This window comes from Acanthochromis polyacanthus, chromosome 21 (genome assembly GCF_021347895.1).
Source record: "Acanthochromis polyacanthus isolate Apoly-LR-REF ecotype Palm Island chromosome 21, KAUST_Apoly_ChrSc, whole genome shotgun sequence".
Classification (NCBI taxonomy): Eukaryota; Metazoa; Chordata; class Actinopteri; family Pomacentridae; genus Acanthochromis; species Acanthochromis polyacanthus.
This window is the reverse complement of record NC_067133.1, coordinates 14,935,591-14,962,354: the sequence shown is the minus strand read 5'-3', so window position 1 is coordinate 14,962,354 and position 26,764 is coordinate 14,935,591. Positions and strand designations below refer to the sequence as shown.

Here is a 26,764-nt window from a genome sequence, read left to right as displayed (position 1 = left end):
GGGATAGACATTTATCATTAATTGTTAACACATGCTTCCACTGCTCCAGTTCTTAATTAAAACCTTGTAATTTTTTTAAAACGGTTGCCAGAAAACTAAATTTCATTAATTATTTAGCCAGCCCTTTTCAGTGCGAGCTAAGTACCAGGGCAGCTTTGGCTGTGGAAGACATGAATCCATATCTATCACCTGAACTAGATATGCCTCAAATGGGACTTTCCAACCTGAGGAAAACCTTGTTAAAAAGGCTGATAAGAAATAAAATGCGAGGATGCGGTGGAGCTCCGTGGTCTTACATCCACGGCAGAGGACTGTCACATCCTGTATGTCGAGCCTTGCTTTAACTAACACATGTCAACAGAGGAGGCATCAAAAGCAGCCCTTTAGAGGCTTTAGGGAATTCCACACCTGAAGTCTGTTGGGCTCAACAAAACCGCATGAAACTCTTCTGACAAAATGGAGGTAAGTGTGCACAGAGGGGCCTGCTGCTCTTACCAGTCTTGTAAAGAGGGGCACTCCCAAATGCCAGAGGTGATCGTTCAGCAGTCCGCTGTATACCACGTTCCCGAAGACAGCAATGCTTCCTGACTTACACAACGTGTTTCCTGCAGGGACACAAGGAAACACAGGCAGGCGTCATTGAAACGGACAAGAAGCAGCAAGGGGCAACTGCATGCACTCTAGCAGCAAAAAAAACCCTCTGCTCTGAGGGGAAAAAAAAAAGGAGCAGATTCAATCAGAGGAAATCATTGCACAGGAAGAGGGATAATAGAGAATGCACCATCGATTGTTATAAATATGGATTTCAGAGGTTTATTGACCTTACATGGAGTGACGAATACAGATAGCTAGCTTGTCTTGAATCAATGAAGTTGCACAACTGAGTCAGGATGATCTATCAACATCGTGCAAACAACCAAACGAGGTGCAGCATGAACATGGCAATGGTGGGAAACATTTATTAAATTGGAAAAAAAAGAAGGCGAGGAGGGCTTAACCAACCATCACCACATTAAAAACATGTCATATCATCTGTTGCCACTTAACCATCCTGCCTTTTTGGCACCAACCTCAAAATGACTTCCCAAAATCAAATGGTTACTGCTCTCATCTGAGAAGTAACACTTTAGAGCTTACCATTAAAATGTCACAATTTGTCTTCGTAATTGTAAACGCTCTTCACAGAAGCACAAACGTTGCAAATAAGTTTCTTTATTTCTCATTCTTTTACTGTTCTGTTTAGTGGACACTTACATTACAAAACTGTAGCCACACGATACTAGGATCTTGAAGTTGTGTACTCAGATAAAACCTCAGAGCTTCCGCTTTTACAAGATTTGTAGTTTCGAAAGGTTGAGTGAAGAAGCAACCAGATCCAAAATAAGGCAACAAACTGTCATCCTGACCTTTGTTCAAACATTTCTGTCTCCCAAACATGGCTCTCCTATACAAGCTAAACTGCATTCTCAGTAATGTGTTAAAAGAAATATAATTACATTTCAACAGAAACACATTTTCTCTCTGAAAGGTAAGACTGTGACATCGAAGGAAAGGCTTCTACTTTGAACGAGTCACAGGATCACAGGGTGGAGGCGTAATTCAGAAACCAGGAGACCAGGGTTGGTGGCCATTAATTTTAGAGTTAAGTTTATTTTTTACTCATTTACTTGTTTTTACTCACTTGGTTCGGCTGGGGCATCAAGCTACTCCTTCATTTTCTGGTTATCAGGGTAACAAGTCCTGCCCCATCAGCTCTTTTCAGCCAATTAGGATTGCTTGCAACACAATGTGGGAAGATAAATGATAAAGATATGTTGATTTGAATGCATTTGTGATACAAACATAAAGTATGCTTCCCTCAGTCTTGAGTTGGGGGGCAGTTTAGTTGTGTGGGAAGCAAAATTTTGTGACACGGACCAGAAAGCAGTCACAATTTAGGCCACGCAAGTGACGCAGCCATGTAGTTAGTTACTTCTTATGACACAAAGTTTGTGTGTTGTGTCACTCTTGAAAAACACATTTTTAATCTCGATAAGAAAGCCAAAGCCCTGTAGTCAGGTCCTGTCCAGGCAGTGTTCCGCTGTAACTTATTGCATTTCTCACTGAGCCTTTTTATCATCTGACTTTCTGAAAAGAAGTTAAAAGCGTTGCTGGGATTTACTATCCATAGTCTGGAACAAATAGAAATCTACAACAGCACCCGATATTAAAATTTGCACCATTTGAGATTTAAAGCTAAACAACAATTAATTTGTTAGTTCCCATGACTACTGTTCCTATTAAGTTTTACCATGTGCAATACATCTGGGGTCGACTCGAGATCCGAGTTGGAAGTGGCGGGGCTTATGTGTGAGATTACAATACAAATAAAACCGTCAGTATTCAAAGCAGGTACACATAGAAACAGCGGCTAACACAATACAAAAAGACCACTAAAGCAATTGTTAGCTTCAGCTATAACCAAGCACAGAGAAAACGTATCAATTTTCAATAAGAGTCACTACATCATCAAAACTGCACCGCAGCGTGCCACTGAACCATATTTTATTCAACGTTATTTTGCTCAGGTATGTCCTAAAATACATTTTTAACCAAGTCTAGAGGGATGAGCTTCACTTCCTGGGTCCCCCATGATGCACCAAACAAGATGACATCCACCAAAGATCTCCTCTAATTCCAACATTTTAGCTGTAATATAAAAAAAAAAATCTCTTCATTAAAGTACATTTTTGCAGTTTGGACTTAAGTGTTGATATGCACAACTTTCCACCCAACCAACCTCATATAATATAGCAAAGTTTTGGTGCTTGTGGATACTATTTATTTTTTTTTTTTATTTTTTATTTTTATTTTTTTTGGGGGGGGGGGGGGGGGGGGTAATGCAAAAACTCTCTTTTCTTTGAATGCCTAAATAACCAGATAACTAAGATGGTAAGGTGTCAAATCATAAAGTAGTGTTTTGTAAATCACTTTGACTGACGGAGCTTTTTGTTCAGCAGATCAGCACTACCACAGAACTCAAAATGGATGTTGGCTGGGATCATTTAAAACTCATATTGAAATGATTTTTAACGAGGGATTTGTCTCAAATGATCCGAAGCTTGTTTTATGCAAATTGTTAAAGTGTTTGTGTTGTTGTGTATTGGCTGTTTTTACATGATTTCTTTTGTTGAACAGCATGTTTTGTGCTATAATGCATGTCTATAATTTTGAGCTTGATGTTTTTGCAGTTTTGTGTGCATTTGCTTAGTTTTATGCATGTGAAAATATCATCTACAGATTGTCAGTTGGTTTAGGCTATAAATACTGTGGTATGTGGCTTTGGTTCTTCCTACATACCGGTCTCTATCAGGGGCTGACTTATTGATATTATGCATTTTTTTTATTAATCAGTTTTGCTATTTTTGAAAACCAAATTCCAATAACATAAATTGCCTTTGGACAAAATTTTGTGTTGAAGTTTGTGTTGTTCAAAATTTTTACACTAGAATTTTACAGTAAATACATATTGGTACCACATATCAGATAAAGATCTTCCTGACTAATAATCGGTATTGATTTCGGCTCTGAAAACAAAACAAACAACACCTATATGATAACATATATTAATCCTAAATAAATAAACATTAAAAAAAGATGAATGGTATACTGTTGAGGAAGTTTATATACCAGGAAGGGAGTCTTAGTAATTTTCCATATTGCTAAAGCACAACCCAGAGATTCAAGTTAAACTTTGTCTCTGTACTGGGCTATATTGGTTGCATAACAACAAAAAAAACTAATTAAATAAATAATGATCTAACAGCAGTATGTTTACCAGATACACAACAACACCGGCATACTGTCAGGCTTATTGCAACATGTACAGCATCAAGCCTCCTATATAAGTCATGTTCACTGCCACTGAGCCTCACCGTTCGCCCTCTCAAAGATACTCTTAATTAGCTCAGTGCCAATGAGGGGACTTCACAAACAAAAACACACGCATGCATAGCATGCATGCCCACACACATGTCCCCAAGAGTGTGATGTAGCGCACACTGATGTCCCCATGTATGTGATGTATGCAGCTTACGGAGCAGGCAGCACAGAAAACACAGGTCTCCATTGTAATTTCTGCACAAAGGAACGCTGCAAAGGCACACCAGGGGAGGAGTGAAGCAGTGCTGACAAGCAGCACATGCATTATTTAAAAACAAAAGTAAAAAATGCCCATTAAAGTGTCAGTGGTGCTTTCGGCAGTGCTGGCTTGGGCGCGGTGTGCGTATTACTGTTATTAATGGGCCAGGCGTGGGGGGCATTGCTTCGGTGTGATTGCTCTACTGCTGTTGCTATCCGCGGTTCAAGCCTCCCCCCTTTTCTCCATTTCTTCTGCGTGTGAGTGTGTGTGTGTGTGTGTGTGTGTGTGTGTGTGTGTGTGTGTGTGTGTGTGTGAGGAAGAAGAGAAACAGATAAAGAGCATGGTACAGACAGAGACAGAGAGACACCACAAGACCCCGAGTGCACAGTCAATGAGCTCCTACAGCTAATATCATTTCACATTATTGAATGCATATTAAGGCAGAGAGACCTTGTCAGACGAATAGGAGCAGCAGTGCTTATATCAAATTCTGATCTGCCTTCACGGCCATGTCTAAAAAATGCCAGGAATGTAGTCAGCATATTGAAAATAAGTGCATACCATTTTTCTTTGCAGTTTAACATCAAGGGCTATACATTACCGCTACTGACACAGCAGAATGAGGTCACTGTGCATGTTGTAATTACAGCTGGGTAAACACTCTGCTCTTTGCTGCAGCACCGGAAACACTAAAAGATGCAGGACTAACTAATACAGAAAAAAAGAAGGTGCCAACCTATGACTTTAGAGCCCTTTGCGATAAGAAAATATCTAATACATCACTGGGAATAAATAAATTGAACCAAATGATCATGGCTGTTATGATCAATCCCAGAGTGGTGTAATACAATGAAATCAGTCAATGCACTGGGTGTAACACAGTACACAAATCATACAAGGCTCATCCTTGACCTATTCTTCTATAACTGGTTTGTTATGGTATTATTAATGGTGTTTACGTGCAACAAATAGAGCATATAATCAAATTTTCCATATTTGCATGTAGAAACTGTCACATAAAGGAGACAGCTTAATTTCCCTGCTCGCAAACTCTGCAGAACTGTGGAGACAGTGGAGCTTTATTTATTTATTATTTTATTTTGGGTTATAAAAAATACATTCAACTCTGCATGTCTGTACCGCTGGAGCATCTGTATTTTTCTTCCATTTAATAAAACTGAGGCTAACCAGTGACATGTTTCTTGGTGCTTCGCTATGAGCTGTGGATAATAATGCTTTTTTTTTTTTTTTTTAGGCCCTTCTCAGCAGTTGGGTGTTCTCTCATCTGCAGACTTGACAGCATTGAGCCCAACCTCTGATTAATTATTAATTGTGTGATTAAAGTGTGTGTTGGTGTGGTGTGTAGGCTACATGTGTGGCTTGCAGAGCAGGGTAAAGGAATGCAACCTGCAGTCGACTTTGCGTTATCTACAACGTATGAGTTGTTACTGTGAGGAAAAACACTTAATTGCAGGCATCAAGTTATTTAAAACCCAAATCACTGGCTATATGCAATATTAGCAAGAGCCGAAGAAAGGAAGGAGAAGGTACTGTTTTATTAACTGAGTGATGCCTTGCTGAGTCTGGCTCAGTTTTCTTTTGGCTAGAAGTCAGGGCTTCGTTTTTGATTTCAGTGCAATCATATATGGAGAGTTTGGCCCACATAGATTTCAAGGCTGATGTTGCTACCAGTGCTTCAGCATTGAATCTGCTTATAAATTATTCTACATGCAAGGATTTAACCTTAAACTTTTCGATTTTTCAAGCTTTATCTAAAGAAGAAAACATAAATGCATACTTAGATATAAAGTTTTGTAAATGGAATCTGCTCCGTTAGCTAAAGTATGTCTGCATTTCTTGAAAATAAAATGCATGATGTCCAGTCACATCAGAGTTCATGCATTGATTACACTGCAAAAGCTGTGATCTTGGCAAGTCTATGATTCTTTTCTGAAGTCTGTTTCAATCTGCTTCTGATGAACAGAGCTGTGTTTCTTCCGTTTTCTACAGCAGGAATGAAGCTGTTTCAATCAGTGGAAAACTCTTTTTATGTACATTAGAAACAAATAGGTATAATCTTCCTGTATATGTTCACTTAAAATAAAGCAAACAACAAACCACATTGCAAAACTAGATAAAAACTGAGCTAAAGGCATTTATGTTTTGATGTTTTTTAAATAGAGAATTGATTCATATAAAAAAGCATAGTATCAATTTTCTACTTGAATGCCTTCACTTTCTTTTTTTGTTGTTGTATTTTTGCTTGTATTTCTTAAATTGCACATTCATTGTATTATTACCTTCATTTAGCTCCTAGTTTAAATAATTTATAATTCAACTTATTAGTGGATTTTTTCGATTACCTATTACTAAGCATTAAAACAGTTGTCAGCTACTTTGAAAACTAACAGAAAACGCCAAAAATTCCTTACTTAGGACTTGCTGCTCTTCTTTGATAGTAAACAGAATATGTTTAGGTTTGGGTCTGTAGGTTGGGGGAAAAAGTAATTTACTCTAATGGTATCACCGTGGGCTTGAGCAAATTGAGATGGCCATTTTTACTATTCTCTTGCATTTTATAGCCTTACGATTAAGCAATAATGGAAATAATCATTAGGTGCAGCCCTACACAGTTGAGTAAAATGCAGCAGTTAGTTCACCAAACTTTCAGAGTGTGGTGTCAACATTATTGTCGATTGTGGTCACTCAGATACGTGTGCGTTGTGCCCCCAGCTGCCTGCTCCCCGGCCTCCTCTCCTGGCTTTGCCGTCGGAGGTGGGTCGCTTTAAGCATTCAAACTCCGGAATGTGCAGCTCATTTCGAGCAAAGAGGCACATTGCTGCAATGCAATAAGGGAAAACAACACTTTTAATAATTCAGGCCCTGAGACCGTGAGGGGGGTGAGGTGGAGGGGGGGTGGGGGGTGGGGGTGGAGGGAAGACGTCTTAAAGTACCGCAGAATGGCTCATTTAGCTCCTGCTACGCATTATTAAAGTTGTATCGAACCCCCTCCTGGGTCTTTCCCAAAGTTTTTTTTTTTTTTTTCATTTTCCTTTCCTCTTTCCCCTAAAGCCTGCGAGGTAACCAATAACAGCTACCAACATTTATAAACGACAGAGTATCCTGCACCTTAGAGGGGGAGGTAAACAATGGTGTAGCTCTTAATCTCTCTTTCTCCCTGTCCTCCCAGCTCACTAGTCCTCCGGTCCAAAATTTGTCAGTGCTTCATCCTGTTTGAACCATAATACAGAGCCCTCGCTGTCCAGATTATTTTCTGCCTGAGCTAAGCCCACGATGCATAAAAAATGTGGGGAATGAACCTTGTATGGAATCAAATTGAGTAATAAAATCGTGTTCGCTGTGGCACTGATGGACGCATGATGGTACCGTTAAGGACGTGTTCAGAGGTACCGTAAATTGCTTCTGAGCCTGATGGCAGTTTCCAGAGTAAAGAGAGCGAATATGAATAAAATACACAGGCAGAAGAAAAGAGATCTGCTTTTTTCCCCAAATGATATTAACTCCTTAACATCTAGTTTGCTCATTTTAAGTATGTAGCCTAATTTGATGTTGTGCATAGGGTGAGATAAACTATAAAACACCATTTATTAAAGCCTTTCAAATCCTCACACATGCAGCGGTGGTCCACTTCCAAACAAAGCTGTTTTTCTTTGTGAAAACTTGACATTTCGGAGATACTGAGCAAGGTTTTCAGCCGGCAGCAACAAATTATAATTATTATAATTTATGATTACTGCTTACATTGCACAATACAATGAGAAAAAGTAAAAGCCTATTAAAATGTCCATTTAGAATATATACACCATAAACTGCTGCAGAGACCTTAAATCAAAGCCCACGGTGTTGCAAGAGACACAGAGACTGAAGACAGGAGGTCCAGAGAGAGAGGAAGACAGAGGATGTCAGACGTGTTATGATTGGCTGATATATTGGCCTTTTATGAGAAATTAATGTGGCCAAGTCAGTGTTGTTCACCTACGATATGATGGATATGAACAGTCATATGATTGATTTCATATTCATTCCAGTATGTAGCACTGCTTGTCTATAGGCAACCGAGGATTTGAATTACTTCAGATGCCCCATCATGAGACTCCAGACTAATGATACAATTCACGTATTGGTTACATAAAAAATTAGAAAACATTTTTAGTTTTGTCCTTGGTTACCGGACATAGCCTCTGGGTCTAAAAGTAAAGCCAAATCAGAAATGCCTTATGATTTTCATATATTCTAATGGCCAGCAGGGGACTACTCCTCTGGTTGCATAAAAAAATTCCAATTGTGTAGGAATCTATGAGAAAATTAGCCAAATTCTTACTTTATCTATAACATTAGTAGGCACTTTCCTCCTGAGTTTATGGTCTCAATTGCCAGTTTCAAGTTTCCTACTAAACAACATGGTGCTAATTTTGTAAATTATGGTCGTATTTAGAGTAAAATACATGCTAAAGCAGGGTATGTGTTTTTGGTGACGCTACCTTGTTATTTACAGGTGTTGTATCTACACTCTACGGTAAGCTGGGAAGATTAATTCCACTCTTATGTTTGTACATTCTCAAGCTAGATAGAAAAGAGTTGTTGAGCTTCGCTTAGTATCGTCTCTGTACATAAAGTGATCTGCTGTTTCCTCCATTTCAAGTCTTTATGCTAGGTAAATCAACATGGGTCTTGAGAGTGGTACCAATCTTCGTATTTATTGCTTTGTAAACCAACTGAGAATTCCTCAATATACTGACCAATTCTTTTACTATTTGGTTAAGTTTTTGTTGAATCCTACAACTGTACACAGGTTTTCACCTGAACTTTTCTAAATTGGTTTGTGCTTCTAACCAATCAGATTCAGACTTCTTGTACAACCAGTATGCATGAGTCAACTTCAGAGATGCACATAAGTTTCACTGCAGTTTGCTGCTAGCACAACTTTCTAGCTTGTATGGAACAAGCTTTGGGCAGACACAGCAGATAAAACAGTCAACGAGCCGGTAGACAGGAGAAGGTAATAACTTTAAAGAGGATAAATTAAAAGGAACTGATTGAGTATAAAACAATATCAAATGTATGATGGACACTCAAATGAAATTATTAATGTGTGGTTTGCTAGTTTTAAAGCCTATGAAATTTTAAACCAACCCAGAGTGCTATGTATTTAGGCTTACTGAAATGTTGCAGTAATTACTATGAAATGAGAATGAAACGTGACTTTGCAAAGAAGACATAAAAAGAAAAAAAATGGAATGGAATTGTTGCCCAGTTGGCCTATATCTGTTTTTTCAACCTTATCATATTTAATGATCTCAAAGCTATTTCGGGTCTTTTCCGTCTCCTGACAGAAATGCAGTTAGAAGCAGACAAATTTCATTTTTTGGGAAGCACTTTCTTAACTGACAAAATCTGACAGCTCCTGCTTCAGCAGGTTCAACCACCAAAGTATCGCTGTGCGCCTTCATAAACACAGTTTGATGAGGTGCCTTGTACATCAAAGCAATACCAGTGCAGCCAGCGAGTCATCCAGCCAGCCTGAACGTCAGACAAACCAGTCAGTCAGCTGCTTTGTCTCCCGCTGAGTGTCAGACTTGGAGGTTCTTCTGCCATCTAAGCTGACTAAACGCAGATCCCGTTTTCTTCAAAGCTATGCAAATTAGCCACGTTGCTAAGTGGATTCCTCTTTTTTCTTTCTTTTTCTTTTTTTGTGTAAAGAGCCGCAGGCCCGATTAGGCCCAATTTCTATCTACAGAATATATACACACTTACATACAGTAAAGCAATGCGCTGCATTACTGCCTGTGGGCGATTCTTGGTGGTCTTTCCTTTCTCATAACACAGCCCTGCTTTAATGGATCAGTTGTTGAATTTAAAGTGAAAATCATGTACATTCCTCTGCTGTAATGAAATTAAAAAGTGCTAAAAACAGGGGTGGGAGGGAGCTAATAAAGATCAAAATGCGGCACCGACACACAGCAGCAGTAATCTTTGATCTCAAAGAACATGGGTGTTCTTTGATTGCATTATGTACACTACATGGCAGAATGTATGCAGACACCAGAGTCCACTTAATGTGCTTTTACACATGCTTTTTCATGATTTGGTCACTAATGATGGGAAGGCTTAATGCTACAGCATAAAATATTCTGTATTAGTGGTCTTCATGCATCCTAAGAGCGAGGACATCCAAGGGTCATAAGGTATATCTGAGTGTCAGTTTTTAGACTTTTTCATGAACATAATCATTATCTTTGACAATTTTATGGAATTCAAACTGTTACCAGTATTCAAACACATTAAAGAATTCACACACATTAAAGACAAAAAATAAAAACATTCTGAACTGTTATTGTATAGTATACATTATTTTATGGGATTACAAGCCTGTATGTGATTTGAGAGAAAAATGTGGATGTATCATTCTAAAAGTTCTGTAAATGCCTGTCCTGTTTCAGCATAAAGATCCCCTGTGCACAAAGTTGGTTCTAAAAACTGAAGTTTTACCAATTCTATATCCCTTCCTTGTCTATGTGTGTTTGCTATTAGCTATGTTTCCATATCTTCTTCTTTTTTTCTTTCGGTTTTTCACTTCAGGGGTCGCCAGTTATGTTTTCACATAATTATCCCAAAGATCTGCAAAGACTCTTTAAAATGTTTTTTTTTTTAAAAAGAAAAATTCGAATTAGGCTTGTTTCAGTTAACTGCTTTAGAGTGAATAAACAAGACTGTGCAATATCATCAGGAGGTGGTGGTATAGGCTGCATTACATATGTTTAGAATAGAGTAGAAACTTGAAGAGGAAGAAATAAACTAAATTCTGGCCAACTACAAGAGAAAAATGCATAGAAGTCTTCAGAAATAGTTTTCAGTTGGGATGAAGACAACAAAAGAAGCCAAAACACTTAATCAATTGTGCATTAAACACTGAATGAAATCATAAAATGCATTAACTCTTTTACAGTAAAGTCAAAACAACTTCAAGCAACTATGTATTTTTTTGTGAAACTGTGGACATTTTTCTTTTGTGGACAGCCTTGATCATTTTCATTAACTTTTTCTAATGCATGTTTCTAAAAATATGCAATGGAAACAACGTGTCATGCCTGAAGCAGTGACTAACAGTGGAGACAGTAATAAGTTCTTACCACTGAGCTCCATTCACTGGTACTCGCTGTTGGGACAGGGTAGGATGGAGGGTAACTGGTACCATAACTGGAAATGCTGCTACGAGCAGAGATGAAGTGGAAAGAGGATGACAAGGGGTGGGGTAATTTTGGATTCCTTGTTATCATTATAATAATCATTATTATTATTGGGGGAAGGGGAGTGTGTTGTTGCTGTTGTGGAATCATACTAAAAACAGCAACCCTATTTGCCAGAGTCATTTCCATTCCTTCTTATCATTATCTCTTCATTATCATTATCACCATTACGATTGGTCACGGCGTTTTTATCTTAATTGTTCTCAGCATCATCATAACAAACTGGAGCTAATGACAACCTCAAGATGCAGAGAGTTTTCTTTCTTTCTTTTTTTTTTTTTTTTAAATGCAGAAATAAATAATGCAGCTACAAAACAACCAATGAAAAATGTCTGAACTGCCCATCTGGCTTGAAATGTTCTGGAGACACAAGCGAGAGGATAGAAACCAAAAGCTGTTTTGATGTCTCAGTCTGGATGCGTGTTGGCAACAAGCGAGGGCCTCGGGATTCCATCAGACTATTGATTGTTACCAGCTCTCGAGTCCTGCTTTACCACCCTTATAAACAATCTCTCTGTCAAGCACACTATAGGGCAACAAATGATTTTATTTCATAGATTTTTGGATTTGACTGATGAATTATTCACTGATGTTTTACCCTTGGTGCAGAAGGGTTGAGAGGGTGTTGAAAAGGAAAAGACAAAGAAATTTCAAAAATGTATCACACACAAGCCTGTGTGCATGAACAGTTTCTCTTCCAAAGGCTTTTTTTTAAATTCTTTTCCACATCAGCTCTGCTTTGTCAACATCAGCTGAGTGAGAACTCCCAGGGGCCGACAAATCTCCTGTAATCTGCCAGACCTCCCCTCCATGTCCGGTGCTGTTGTTTTCCTGTATCCTTCTAAGTGTTATTGAGTCTGCAAACTCTGAAAAATTGTTATCAATTTGGATCCAGTCCAGCACCTGTGAAACGCACAGTATGGCAGGCTTTTTTGTGTGTGTGTGTGCTGGTGCTGCTGAATTACACAGGCTTTAGTGCCACACACTCTTGGCCCAGATGTTTGGGGTAATGTGACAGTAAAACTACAAAGAAAGATAGTTACAGGCGGTAAAAATTTCACAGTTTATATTTTGCGTTGCTTTCTATTTTGTAAGATGTTGCAGGTCAATTGCCGTTTCCTGATGTGTTCAAATGTGGATGTGTGTCTGCGTGTGACCTGCGGCATGTGCGTTGGTTTTTCACGTCCTTGGACGGCGGCTGATGACGTCTGCTTTGTTAAGATCTCTGGTGGATCACAGCAGTAATCCTGCACTGGGGAAATGCTGGGTGGCAGCAGCAGTAGCTCATACTGGTGGAAGCTGAGTGGGGGTCTATAAAATATCAAAGCAGATCGATCAGTCTGACCTCATAGCATATCCACGCTGAGCAGCCGTGCAGGGTTAAACCCAGTCAAGAGAGGAAAACAAACACCTCACAACAGCGATTTGCTTATTTTCCAACAGGACGCCTTTTGCTGCTTCTCCTCTTGCAATAAAAATACATAACAATGCAGCGTCTTTGTGCATGCAACAACCCCAGATGGAGCCACACTGAAATTAACTTTAATGCCATTCTCTCTAGTGTGAGACACAGAGGCTGAATAATGTAGCAGTGGTAGCTCACTTCCTGAAAAATCACCAAAATCACAAGGGATGATGATTGTTGCATTGCGCCTGGCATTTGTGTTGTATCCAGTATCGGACCAAGGCGCTCTCAATTGCACCCTGGAGGCTGGAGCTCGCTAACTGAAGAGAAACCAGGTCAACTGATAGGGGAATTGTGTTGTTATCTTTATATGTGCGCGCTGCAGATACAGTGGCACAGCTCTTGCTCACAGCTTGCAACATTTTACAAAGCAATCAGGGTCTGTTATCGACGCACGGGTAGCAGGGCTAAACTACAGTAATCCACTCCATGTTTACTAATGAATCGCCATTTAGGGACGCAGCTCAATTCTGTATCAGGCTGAGGGAGAGGCCTACACTTGGGTAAATTCACATCCGAGCGAGGACGTGCAAGCATGAAGGGGGCGAGGGCAGCGGCACAGACTTGACATCCCATCATGAGGGGGGCCGCTGGCTGGGCGGCTTGCTGGCAATGCAGAGTCTGTTTGTTGTGCATCCATCAACCCCGGTGTCCTGCCCAGGACCCGATCGATAGCCAACACAAAAGCTCATTGATGACAGACAGCTCTTGACAAACATATAGCATTTTTTCTGTCTAGTATAGCAATAATCTCCAAGGTCACTGCGAGTCATTCAACAGCAGCCGGGACGCAAGGAGCTCATACCAAGTCTTCTGTGTCTTTTCACACGGGGGAACAAAAAGGTCTGATGCATTTTAAGTCAGCGCTGAAAGCTCTTGGCACATTGTTAGCCAGCTGTACACAAGGAGAATGAAAGCACACACACTTGACAAGTGGTGAAGGCTTCGTGACATGTCACTGAGTGACAGCAACACCCCCCTCCAAGGACACATAACTAACCTGATACTTAATAGTGTAATGGAGGACCAAATTAGCAGACAGTCTTGGTCAACGCGAGCACAAATAAAACTGTCAGTTAATATTTTAAGATTGTTTACATGAGAAATTTTAATGTTCTGTTTACTCTCTTGTGAAAGTTAGTTTGTGTGACAGCTGAGAAGTTGGACAGCCACACATACAAGCACACACTCAGACTACAGGTGTGTTAGGGCACAGACTTGGAGTTATAATAGGAGGGCCAAGCTCCCCCCCCCAGGCCATCCTGCCAGCTGGCCGGACTGAGCGTGAGTGATGCCCGAGCGAGGCAGCCCCATTAGGGAAGTGCTGGTGGTGAGTGCAGGATAGCTCAGGTAATTAAAGCCAAACCAAAGCAGGCAGGCGAGGTGGGGGCTCCCAGATTTATGTGGCTGAGTAATGCACATACTGAAGTCAGCTCGCCATCCAAAGGCCTCCCTCACTTACAAACAGTCTCAAGAGGCATTAGCTTCCTCACCACTCTGATGCAGCCTATTACTCTCGCTCTCTCCATCTTGTTCTTCATTGCTCCACTGTGTGACTCTGTCAGATAAACATCAAGATCTTTGACAATTAAGGCCAGATTTAGATTTTCTCAGCCAGTTGATATTATTAGTCAACCGCCGTCTCATGGAAGACTATCTACTGACTGGCACATTAGGTCTGATTTAGGACATTTGTTTTAATATTGTGCATGAAAAAAAAAGCATCCACATGTGTCCAACATTTGAAGACACATTAATAACAATCACAAGAGCAATGTCACATTAACTGAGGTGTCACAACAGATTGGTTATAAGCTACTTTTCAGTTTTCCCACTTATTTGTAACTTGATGCCTAAAAATAGGAGCAATAAATCATAAATACAGTTTCCTACCGAGAGAAAAGTGTGAAAACCTTGCAAAGTCAAAGTACCTCTATGGCATGCACTACTGTTGAGCTGTATTTTAATACACTTACCCTCTTAATACCTGTTATATTTAAAGGACCAGTGCAAAGAATTTAGAGGCATCTAGCAGTGAGGCTGCAGACTGGAACCAACTCCCTCACTCCTCCCTTTCCAAGTGTGTAGGAGGAAATACAGTGGCCATACAGTAAAGGCAAAATATAAAATGCCCTCTCTAGATCCAGTATTTGACTTGGTCATTCTGGGCAACTGTACAACCATGGCAGAACATGGTGGGATAGATATGAAGGGCTTATTCTGAGCTAAGATAAACACAAGGATCTGTAGTTACAGGTAATGAAACATTAGAGACACAGTACTTATGAATAGTATTAACATTTCTGCTAATAGAATTTCAAAAAATCCTGCAAACTGGCCCTTTGTAGAAATAACCAAAAATGATATTATTTAGCCAGCGCAACAAATTACTAGACACACTGGTAAGCAATAACTCTTAGCTGCTAGAGATCACTTGTCCTCATTCCCTGTGTGAACTTGTCTAGTTTCTACTTGATCTTTGCTCTCTATGATTGTTACGATACTCAAAAGTGGAGCTCGTTTAAGAGCAGCTGTGATGTTTGCCACACTTTGTCACATTCTTTTGACACCTGCTAACATGATGTTGAACATTTCGAAAAATTATAGCAGCACCTCTGAGGTGGTAGACACAGTTCTGAAGTCAACACTGTCAAGAAACTGTCAGAATAAAATCTTAAAGATGAAGCTCTCAGAGGTAAGCGACCACACTCTGTGTTGAGGTTTTTGGTCGATCACACCTGTCAGCCTGTACATCAGTTACTTATGCGGGTCCTTGTTAGCTGACTAATGATGTGTATAGCTACGGACTACCTGCCGCTGTGGATCGGCTTTTCTCTGGACAGAACTTAACCCAGCCTCACCGGTCAGATAAGCTGGAGAATGGATCAGGTTAGATACTCGAACGGAGAGCTGAGATCAGGGGTGACTGTAAGGTAGCACACAGTAAATTTCAACCTCCTGTCAGATCACATTTCATTCCCATCTCCACAGATGGAAAGATAGCCATGGACACACAGACGTATCAGATGGACAATGCTTAGATTGTCAAACAGAAAAACAGATCAGCGGGAGCGAATGCGAGACGGGCAGCCGGGTCCTCTGAAGGGAGAGCCAATGGAAAAAAAAAAAGCCAGATGGGCAGACAAGCATAAAGTAAATCATGGAGAGGCTCCTCAATACCAGAGCAGTATGGAGAATGGCAGTGCAGGTTGGGAAGAGTTAGCCGCAGTGTGCATCAGCTAGCATTATCAATGCTGACAGGCAGACAACCCGTTTATAGGGAAAGGAAAAAAAGCATCAAGGAAATCCTGCTCTTGTCTATCCCCAATTGAATTACTGCCGTGATCCAAAGATGGGAGGAGTGAGGTGGGCTGAGGGGGGCGGGATAATATTCTTTGACGAGAGGGGCCGCTCCAAATGCGCACAGAAAATGTATATCCGTACAGTGCGTCCCTCAGGGCTCACATCTCACAACTTTGCCCATCTATTTTTATTTGTTCCCCGTGCTTCTAGTTAAAGCACTGCTGCAGCCCACAAAATGGAGAGAGGGGAGGGTAGGGGAGACGAGGAAATGGGGGGGGGGGGGGGGGGGGGAGGAGGAGGAGGGTGCAAAGAGACGCACTGCTGGGAGGGAGCGGGCGTAGATCGCATGACCCCTGCGATGCTGCTGGAATACTAATGTCACACAAAGTTCTCCAGCAAAAGATAGAGAGGAACAAAGTGCATAGGGGAGTTTGGTAGACAAACACGCACGGATACACAACGCACTCAGATATATGCACATGCACTACATCCGCTTCGTCCCCAAACTCAAAGGCGAGAGCAAATACTGAAACCTCTGGAAGACTTAAGGGGAACATGTCCCCCAGACGAGCCCCTTTGGACTGCCATCAAGATGACAGGAATTTGGATGAGATGCCTGGTCCAGTTCCATCCAGTTTAGCTAAACACACTAACCACTCATTAAAAAAAAAAGTCTCACCCTGAGCCAGCTGCCACGTCATACACACCATAATGCAAACAGCACCGTCGATAGGGCTGCACAGTATCAGTCTGATGGATTAAAACTTGTATCTTCTGTAGTTAGGGTATTTTTCTCTGCAGTTTTGTCATGAGTACTGTTTTAAGTACTCATGACATCAAAATTATTTAAGAAAAGAAACCTGACTTCATTCAAATGATCCAATTCAAAATCCCAGTCATGTTTTCTCACTGTGCACATTTCACGATGTACAGTAGGCCTAATTTAACCCTCTGGACCCTAAAAATCACCAGGAAGTTTTAAAGGCATGTTTTTTGCTGTTTTTTTTTTTTTTTTAAATAATCATCACAATTAATCAATCTATCAGAGCCAAAAACAATGAAAGCAAAAAGAATTGTTGGATTTTCAGCTTTCAAATCGGTGTTGAAATAATTGTGTGGAAATTTACCAAATCTTAACGTCATATTTATTGAGATTACTTAATCTGCATGCTTCATGTCAGGATTCACCAAAAATAAAACCTTTTTAAATAACCAGACTCACCTTTAGCTGTGATCAGCAGTCACATGACAAAAATTCAGGGACAATTTCACTGAACTAGGCTGAACTGAAGGCACCAAAAACAGACAGGAGAAAAGACTTTAAAACATTAAAAACGTAAATAATAAAATGTCTGTCAAATATCTCGTAAAAAACATTTTTTTCTGGTGTTGGTGGCAACTTGGAAAAAAATGTTGTTCATGTTGATATTAGGTTTGTTTGTAAAATAATTCATCAAAGAAATTCAACTTTTATTTTTCTCGTTTTTATGATTCATGGGGACATAACTTTCTTGCAATGCACAAAAGACGTTTTAGGGTTCTCTCTACTTCTAGTTGTGGTTGTGCTGTTTCCTTAGAGGAGCAGGACTTTATACTGCAGTGAAAAATGAGCCCACAGTGAGCTAAAATGTGACAGGAGTAAAAAACACACCCAGAAATTGCTTAGGGCTCACTAGGTTTGACAAATCTTAGGGCTACCTTGTTCACAACTGTGCCATTGTAGCACTCAAAGGCCTTAGCAAATAATGTTATGATTAAAACTGACACAATGCTATCATCAGACTGATTTTTTTTTGGGGTGTACATATTGGACAAATGTGCAAAACCTTTGAGCACTCCTTACCTATCTACAATGTCTGTACATGATCACGGAAACACAGAGCAAATACTATGGCTCTGGTACGGTTTGGTGATTTAGAGTTAGGCAAATGTAACACTTGGCTAAGGCTAGGGAGCAATTCTGGTTATGTGTCATAACACAGCATTAATTGCTGTATTGTGACAGTTTGCTGTCTTGCACAGGAGTATGCTATATGCTCAGACACCAACCACAACCCTTACTTTCCACTTCACTAAGCAAAGGGCATGCTACTTTGTACTCTGGCGCGAGGCAAAAAAAAAGAAAGAAAGCACACTGCAGATTCCTTCAATATAAGTATTGACCAACAGGAATGGCTTGCCAACACTTACAAAAATAAGGCCCAAGCTGCAATAAAGTATGATTATTCTGAAATGTGTATACAGTCAATGCTACCAGCAGCAGTCTTTTTGTAGCTTCTCAGGCCATATTTGGCACTAAATTCCAAAGTGGCAGTGTTTTAGCTCTCAGAGAGACTGATGCTCCAGCAGAAATTGTTGTATTACTGCCGATACTCTCCCTCAGTCGTCAGTGAGCAGGAAATAGGAAATGATGCATAAGTATCAAGGATTTACTGTCACATACAGTACGGCTGTCATCACACAGAAGTGCATCATGATGATGTACGCCTCCAATCCTCCATTTCTACTGAATGTCTTTATAACTCTGCATTAACCCAAATCCCTGGCTGGCACTGGGAGGTGTCAGTGGGGGTTTAAAGGTGGGGGTATTTCCTCTGTCACACCTGCCTATTATGCTTTCTACTCAACTTAATGGCACTCCCAAGCACCTCAAATGTCTTGGTGAAGATCATTTTCTTGACAAAATGCTCAACTCAGGAAGCTATTCTGCAATATTTTCAGAACACCTGTACATAAGTGTGTTTGGTTGAAAAAATGATGCGAGCAAACAGAATCGACACAATGGCTCTCATTATTATCCATTTTGTCTCACTCAACACCTCAGCTACTATTCGTGTTGTAGGTGGCCCAGCTTGAAGTATATAATAATAACAAGGCCGTATAAAATTGTGATGGAACCTTGTTGAAACAGGAAGAAATACACCAAAATAAAACTCACAGACTCATTAATTTACATTTCACATTTTCACAAATGAGATATAAACCTGTGGCCACCTTGAAGATGTGACTATAGTCATTAACACAAAGCAACTAACTCATTAATCGAGACGGACCATTTGGAAAGAGCCAATTGAACACATACTGCTTAGCCAATCCCACACATTTCTGTACGCCATTGATTTCATTTGACCATTATCGTCCAAGGTTGTGACCAAAATTAGATGCAGCCTGGCTAATTATCTGACAGTCGGCAGCTAATTATCTGGCTGTAGTGAGACACAGAGACAAGAGAGGGAGAGAGAAACCTCCTACCACCTCTCACAAACTAGCAAACTAGTCATCTGCAAGACTCGTGATAGAGACCACAGAGAGGGTGGAAATCAGGTTGAGCGATTCCACTTAAGATCTGAAGCCGGTTCCTTAAGAGAAACAGAGCGAGATGAAGCTGAATGTAAAACCCAGCCAGACTCCTGTCCTCACAATAAGCCAGGAGGGAAAAAAAGAGAAAAGAAAGAAAAACATGAGGCATGATGCTTGGCCTGATTTTTATCTGATGGAAATTATTTCCATCATTCACCTACCGGCAGGAGGACTCCGCAGACAGAGCCAGCAGACCATAACACACACTGTGTAGTCAGTCTGCCAAACAAATGAGTGGAAGATCACGCATAATAGCAAATTAGTACTGGTGCTACTACCCAGGGATAAACCGCTGTTTGGTCTTTTGTTTGGCAGAGATTCATGATGAGATGCCAGCATTGATGTCAGGGCAGGAGGGGAAAGGGAGGGGGAAATGTAGTGTTTGAGGACAACCCTTGAGGTCAGAGGTCAGGAAGACGGACCTGCCTCAGATACACTAATTACCCAAGAGGCTACGCCCAGCCTGCTGCTCACACACAGGGATGAGCTCCACTGAACAAACGACACAAGCATACGCCGAGACACATGACATATTTCATAATACTGTTCAGCTGAGCTGCTCTCTGATCTGCTTACATTTAACACAGAAAGAAAAGAATCAAAGGAAAACCATAAAGTTATTTAATAAGTGACATTCGTAAAAATTTTCCAATTCCATCTGATCAAATGTGAAGATTTGCTGGAATACAATAAAGGAGTTTTGCTGATGGGCTGTTTACCAGTTTCATATGGAAACAAAGTACTGTACCACTTTCACATTTTATCACATTTATGTTAATGCATAAATCTTTGCAACAAAACAAGACTTAAGACTTTGCTACACCTGATTTTAATGCATATCTTTCAGGCAAAATATAAAAAAGACTGAAACCAAAATGCCTCAATGGACACCAAAATTTATCACTGTTCCCTAAATGCCTCATATGCTACGGCACTGTGCACAGACAAGCCTCTAGTCTCCACTCAGTTCCTGCTGAATCACAACTCAGACAACTATGTGTCCAAACTTACTTAAAAAAAGTGAAATAATATCAAAGTTAAAACCAAGTGACTTCATCTAGAAGGGACAACGATCTGTGAGTCGAGTTTTGTATGAGTAGAGCATGCATTGTAAATGTCAACAGAGCAGCCCCCCAAAAAATATAAAATAAACAGATATGTTGAAATAAAGACTTGGATTAAAAATAAAAATATTTCTGCTTTTTCAACCAGAATCATCAAAGTACTTCTCAACATAACTAATACAGAGTCAACTCTATACTCAGTAACTGTATTGGCACACATGATGTTAAAAGAAAGTAACAAAATGTGCATGAAAGCCTGCAAAAATGACAACAACTTTCTTTGATCTAGAAGTAGTTGAAGTTTCTCAAAGCCAACCTTGACTCTGCAGGTGGCCAGGTGACCAGAAAACCATGATGCCGTGATATTATTTTACTGTATAAATAATCATATGCAACAGTTTTGAATGGCCCTGATAAATGATGTTGTCATGGCGACAGGGTGCAGAAAGCTAAGAATGCTTTAATAGTTATATAGAGCTGAACATTAACGCAGCGATGAATAATTAATGTTTCGCTGCATACTTTACATTTTTTATATAAATTTGATTTGAGACCTCGCTGACTATTGGCTCTCTTGTCCCATTTTCACACTAGTGATCGTATTTCTTTAAAAGACATAAAAAGAAATTGCCTTTTTCCTCTTTCACTTACAGTAAACACGCCACAGGCATCCATAAAGTACTGTAGAAATCCCAGATAACCCTTGGTCTTCCCCTCATGCACGACCCCGGAAGTACATCGAGAGGAAGCCCCCAACAGGCACAGGTTGCCGATGGGCTTGTCCGCCTGGCTCTTGGTAAACAATCTGCGTGTTTGTGTGAGCGATGGGCACGTCGTTTGTTTTGCTAATGGGTGTTTTTCTCCTTCACACTCCACGGGGAGTGCTATCTAATGAGCCGCCCACCCGTGCTTTCCCTCCTGCAGCCCCTGTGCCCTGAATGTGCGGCTTTAACCCCGGTGCAGAGGAGGATGGATCACAGAGGTTGGGGCTACACACACACTAAAACACACGGAAGAAGAGGCATACTGTATATTCACCGAAAGTCAACTAAACATGCATGTAGAGGAAGAAGAAAATGGATTTACCAATATGCCTTATGGAATATGTTACATCTCTTTAATTATTGAGAAACGTGTGGTAACACACCCACGTGAATATACCGTGTAGCTATTCCCAGGCAAATGGACAAAAATCTTTGCTAACACATGTGGACATTTGTGAACTGACAAGAATGTGGTAGCTCAGCTGTACTGCGCTCTAATGCACCAGAGAGGATGTTAAATATACATGTGAACCTATGAAGCCAGGACATCGGCTTCTTAGTAACATATCACACGGGGGATGTCACGCAAGGCTGTTGATGATGAAGGCGGTGCAGTGATCAAAGCTTCAACCCATATGTAAGTATGCATGTTCATGTGCCTCCATTAGCGTTGCCTGGCCCACTGGCTGGGTGCTATGCTTTTGCTATTTCAGAATATGAGCCTGGTTTGAAGTAAATTTTACAGAAAGTGTATTTAGCAGAGTCATGTTTGTCTGATTATATTCACGTGGGGTTCCTCAGGGTTCAGTATTGGGACCATTGTTGTTTATTTTATATGTCAATAATATCTGTGAAGCCTCTGGTTCATTAAAAGTTACATTATTTGCTGATGACACGAATTTGTTCTGTTGTGGGGACAATTTGGAAAAACTTTTGGATGAAGTAGGTGATGAGCTAAAAAAATTGAAGAGTTGGTTTGACTCAAATAAATTAACATTAAATTTAGCCAAAACAAAAGTTATAGTATTTGGAAACCGTCCGACCTGCTCAACCAAAAAACTCATAACAAATGATGTAGAGATCGAAAGAGTATCTGAAATCAAATTTCTTGGTGTTATAATAGATAAGAAACTGAGCTGGAAATCACACATTAACTACACCAAAGGAAAAATAGCAAAGTCAGTGGCAATTTTACATAAAGTTAAATATTTCCTAAATAAATCGTCATTATACATTTTGTACTGCTCCTTCATACTCCCGTATATGAATTACTGTGTGGAGGTTTGGGGGAACACATACAAAACAAATACACAGCCTATATTTATCCTACAGAAAAGAGCAATAAGAATTATGAACAAATCCACATATAGAGAACCAACAAACCAACTCTTCATCAAATTTAATATATTAAAACTTAAGGCTCTGGTTAATTATAAAACAATCGAAGTTATGTATAAAGTTAAAAATCAGCAGTTACCGAATAGTATTCAAAGGTTTTTTCAACTGAGAGAGAGCAAACATCATCTCAGAGGAATTTTTATGTTCAAAAAACAACCAGTTAGAACCAATATGTAACTTCACTGTGTCTCAATAAAAGGAGTTACACTATGGAACAGCTGCAGTGATGAACTGAAATCATGTAAAACAATAGGTGGGTTAAAATCTATCTTTAAAACTGAAATATTAACCAGATACAGAATAGAAAAAGAATAGAAAACAAAGGTAAAATCAGTAACATCAGGGGTGTTGTGTATTCTGTGATGTCATTTTTGTTTTTGTTTTGAATTTTACGCTGTTATTCTTTTGATTACGCTGTTGTTTTGTTGTTAACTAAATGACTGGCTATACCTGAACAGTGCTTCAGGGTGAATTTAAGTAATACATTTTGATAAGGAATAAGGGGTGGGACTAGATAAGTTGTTTTTTTACTTCTTTCTACACCCTTTTCGAACAGAATCAAGTTTAAATGCTGTTATAGCTACAATTTTATTTTATTTTGTTGTATATATATATATATAAATGTATACATATATGTACTGTTTTTTTTTCGCTTTTATCCAAGTTCGAAATAAATCTATGAACGTCAGATATCTCCATACTGATTCCAGGATTTGAAAGTATACAGTGTTTCCATTCAAACTGTATGGTGTTTGTACTATTTGTGTATATTCATTACAGCATGGAGAATTCTAATGTTACATATATGATTATAACAGTGACTGTAGCAGTACTGTGATAACATATGTTTGTTAGTCAAAAAATAAAAACTCAATGCAAACTGGTGCATCAGCAATCAATTTCACGGTGCGTCTACAGATCAGACCCAAGAACTAGGTATTAGCAGCATGCCCTGCTATCTCCAACATTGGCTTTTCAGATGCTATCATTACAACGACAGACAATTTCAAATTCTACATATGCTGGCTGTAATCAATATTTAGGACATGAACATCAATAAAAAGACAGTGTTAACATGAAAGGGATGTTTGTAGAGCTAAACTCACTTAGAATAAATAAAAAGAGAAAAAAAAACGTGCAGTGACAAGTCTTCTGAGAAAAAACCCACGTTATTTGGGATTAGTGGTGCACCACTTATGGTTAAAAACGTTAAAGAGTGCACCTTGCTTTTTGGCATCCAGAGTGATGCCATCCTATGCAGTCTTTAGTCTGTTGATGTTTCCCAGGTTACCCATAGTCTCTGTATTTGAATGTCGTTGTGTCATAAATCACTTTAAAAATGCAAGATTTCACATATAAAAATAGCATAAATATAGCAGCAAACACTATGTAAAGATATATGATGGTAACGGCAGGAAAAACTGAAGTCACACCTCATGTGTATTGCTCTGATCTATGTTAGGGTAGTTGGTACAGCATGTTAGAGCATGGTACTGCATGTGAGTAAATAATTCAAGAAGAAAACTGTTGTATTTATGTTATTTACTTAATTTATGTGCATGTGTTTCATTTCAACTCAGTGCAAGAGTTCAATTTTGAGATGCGTCTCAGCTACTCCTTCCCCGGTCAGGTTGACGGACTGTGGAAACAGACATACACAGAGCAGAGCAAAGCAGACTATAGCAAAGAGCAGCAGAGACATATGAAGTACAATGTTACTCCAGCTGACACTTCGCGATGGTGATCAATGCATTTTACAATGCTAGTGTAGGGTAGTTTTTGTGGCTAGCTTGTCTTTTGTTTCCCCTCAAGTACACAACCTTTCTGGTTGTATATAAAAGTGGAGTGAGAAGGTCGGTATGGCCAACACGTCCCATTTATTTTGGTGCTGTATTTATGTGGGAATCCAAGCGTTGTGATAAAGAGACGAGGAACACTGCGGCAGATATTCTTGTACTTTCTTCCACAACATGGGCTCCACAGGCCAAATATTGCAATAAAATAGGATTATTATAAACATGTTTCATGTATGATGGCATATGGGTGCCGCCATCTCGACCTAAGGCATAGGTTTTGATGTGCACACCGTGCTATACTCAGATTAGTGTGACATCATATAAAATGCATTTAGATTTGCTAACCATCTGGAGGCAGGCTGAAACAGGTGTTCCTCCAGAGTGGAGGCGCTCCCTCAACCCAAATCTCTGCATCGATGAGAAAACACATCAATAGTGAATAGCACATAGGAGTGCAACAATCCTAAAATCTCATATGCAGAAATAATCCATCTACTGCCTTGTCTTAAACACGCACTCCTACTGAACTATTATGGAGAGAAATGTGTTTCTTTTTTCTTACTGAATGGGAATATGATGTTTTCTAATTCACAGTATATTTTCTCCTTCCACATTTTGAGAATAATCTCACAGAAAAAAAGAAACGGCATCAATGCCAAAAGACACCCGCGTTTGAAATAAATTCAAGTCATACAGTTATTTTAGCTGAGTGGGGATGGTTCATCCCGCTCAGTTTGCCTCCCAGGGTGTCTTGATATTCATATGTCAGATGATGAACACCGCCAAAGCCATCACGGATGAGGCGGCTGAGACAGACAGGGGCAAAGTGCTGTGGGTAAGAAGAATAAGGAACAGCTTTCCTGGGAGCGCTGAGGGTATATGGGCCTTCTGTAAAACAGTGGCACAAAGGAAGGAAGAACTCTTTTTTTCTTAGACCATATGCTCCTGTTCCACACAGGAGCTCGCCTGAATGGGATATGAGGTCCAGAGACACTGCCTGTCCAAGCCAAGCAGGTGTGCTGCCGAGGCTTTCAATCACACACACATACACACACACCATAGATATATACTGCTGTTTACACTCTGCAGAGCCATAATGCAACAACTCTTAATGTAGCAGCTGCCCAGATTGGCCATCTTGAGCTGGGACGCTGCATACTTACACTGTTAAGCAATTTTCAGTCAGTAAAATGAAAGTTTTACGGCTAAGACCGTATGAGAGAACATCACTGGAGGAATATAAGGTGGTTGTCAGTGCTACTGCTTTCATCCGCAGCGGTAAGCAATATGGTCCACCCAATAGCTGTGGGGCTGACATAAGTAACGGAGGTTGGTTATTTGGTCCAACACTGGTTCCGAGCAACTTTTACCTTCATAACTACCGGTGAAAAAGCCATTAAATATGCAGTAGATGTCATGGTCTCTTGACATTTTTTTCTTATTATGTTCACAACCAAGACATTTGGTCCAGATTTCCCACCTAAGTACACATCAGTCTAAAATCCCATTGTTATGAAATGTACTGGACAAACTTTCAGTAGCAAGTAGACAAGCTTCTGATCGAATGAACTGTACTTTTACGGCATCGTCAGACCAAACTTCCAGCTTTATACAAAATGTTGTTGAGCAAATTTCTGTTTCTAAGAGGATAGTTATTTGAATTCAATTAAATGACTCACCGGTATCTACTACAGATACATTTCTGGTGGAGGCTCTTCTCCAAGCGTCCACCTTAAGGACTGAAAAATAAAGCACCCAAAGTGCAGTTCCTTAAGTGGCTGGAACTGAAAGTAAGTTAACATACACAGACTTTCACTGATAAATTTCCAACTTCACAGCATAAATAAACAGTCCTACAGCCTTATACAAACAACTATTTCTATAACTAATCTATTGAGCTTCAAAACGTCTGTTAGGGAAACCCATTGTGACGTCATGAAAGGTTTGGTCGTATTTATATAGTCAACGCTCTGAAGAATTCTGAAACTACATTCAAATCCCACAAAATGAAATGCTGAAGATAGTACATACTGTGTTATAATAGTGAAGTCTAAAAACCAGCCAACCAACCTTGGATGGTTAGAATACTATATCTATATATATAAACCTTGGTGTTTGAGCCATCGGGATATATCTGCCCACTAGACAGAAGAACCAAGTTCAGGCAACGATCTTTGTTTTGCTATGACATGCATGTGGATTTGGATCTATAATATGGACAGAGTT

The 26,764-nt window shown here is 39.8% G+C and overlaps 1 protein-coding gene across 7 annotated transcripts in view; it reads right to left on the bottom strand.

Annotated features, from left to right (window-relative positions):
• Nucleotides 1-26,764, bottom strand: part of LOC110948477 (RNA binding protein fox-1 homolog 3-like) — a 550,111-nt gene that overhangs the window by 128,382 nt on the left and 394,965 nt on the right. For all 7 annotated transcript variants that reach the window (XM_051941123.1, XM_051941117.1, XM_051941119.1 and 4 more), the window contains one exon: nucleotides 496-605. In XM_051941123.1, the coding sequence (XP_051797083.1) occupies nucleotides 496-605 (110 nt within the window). The remainder of the gene's footprint in view (nucleotides 1-495; nucleotides 606-26,764) is intronic.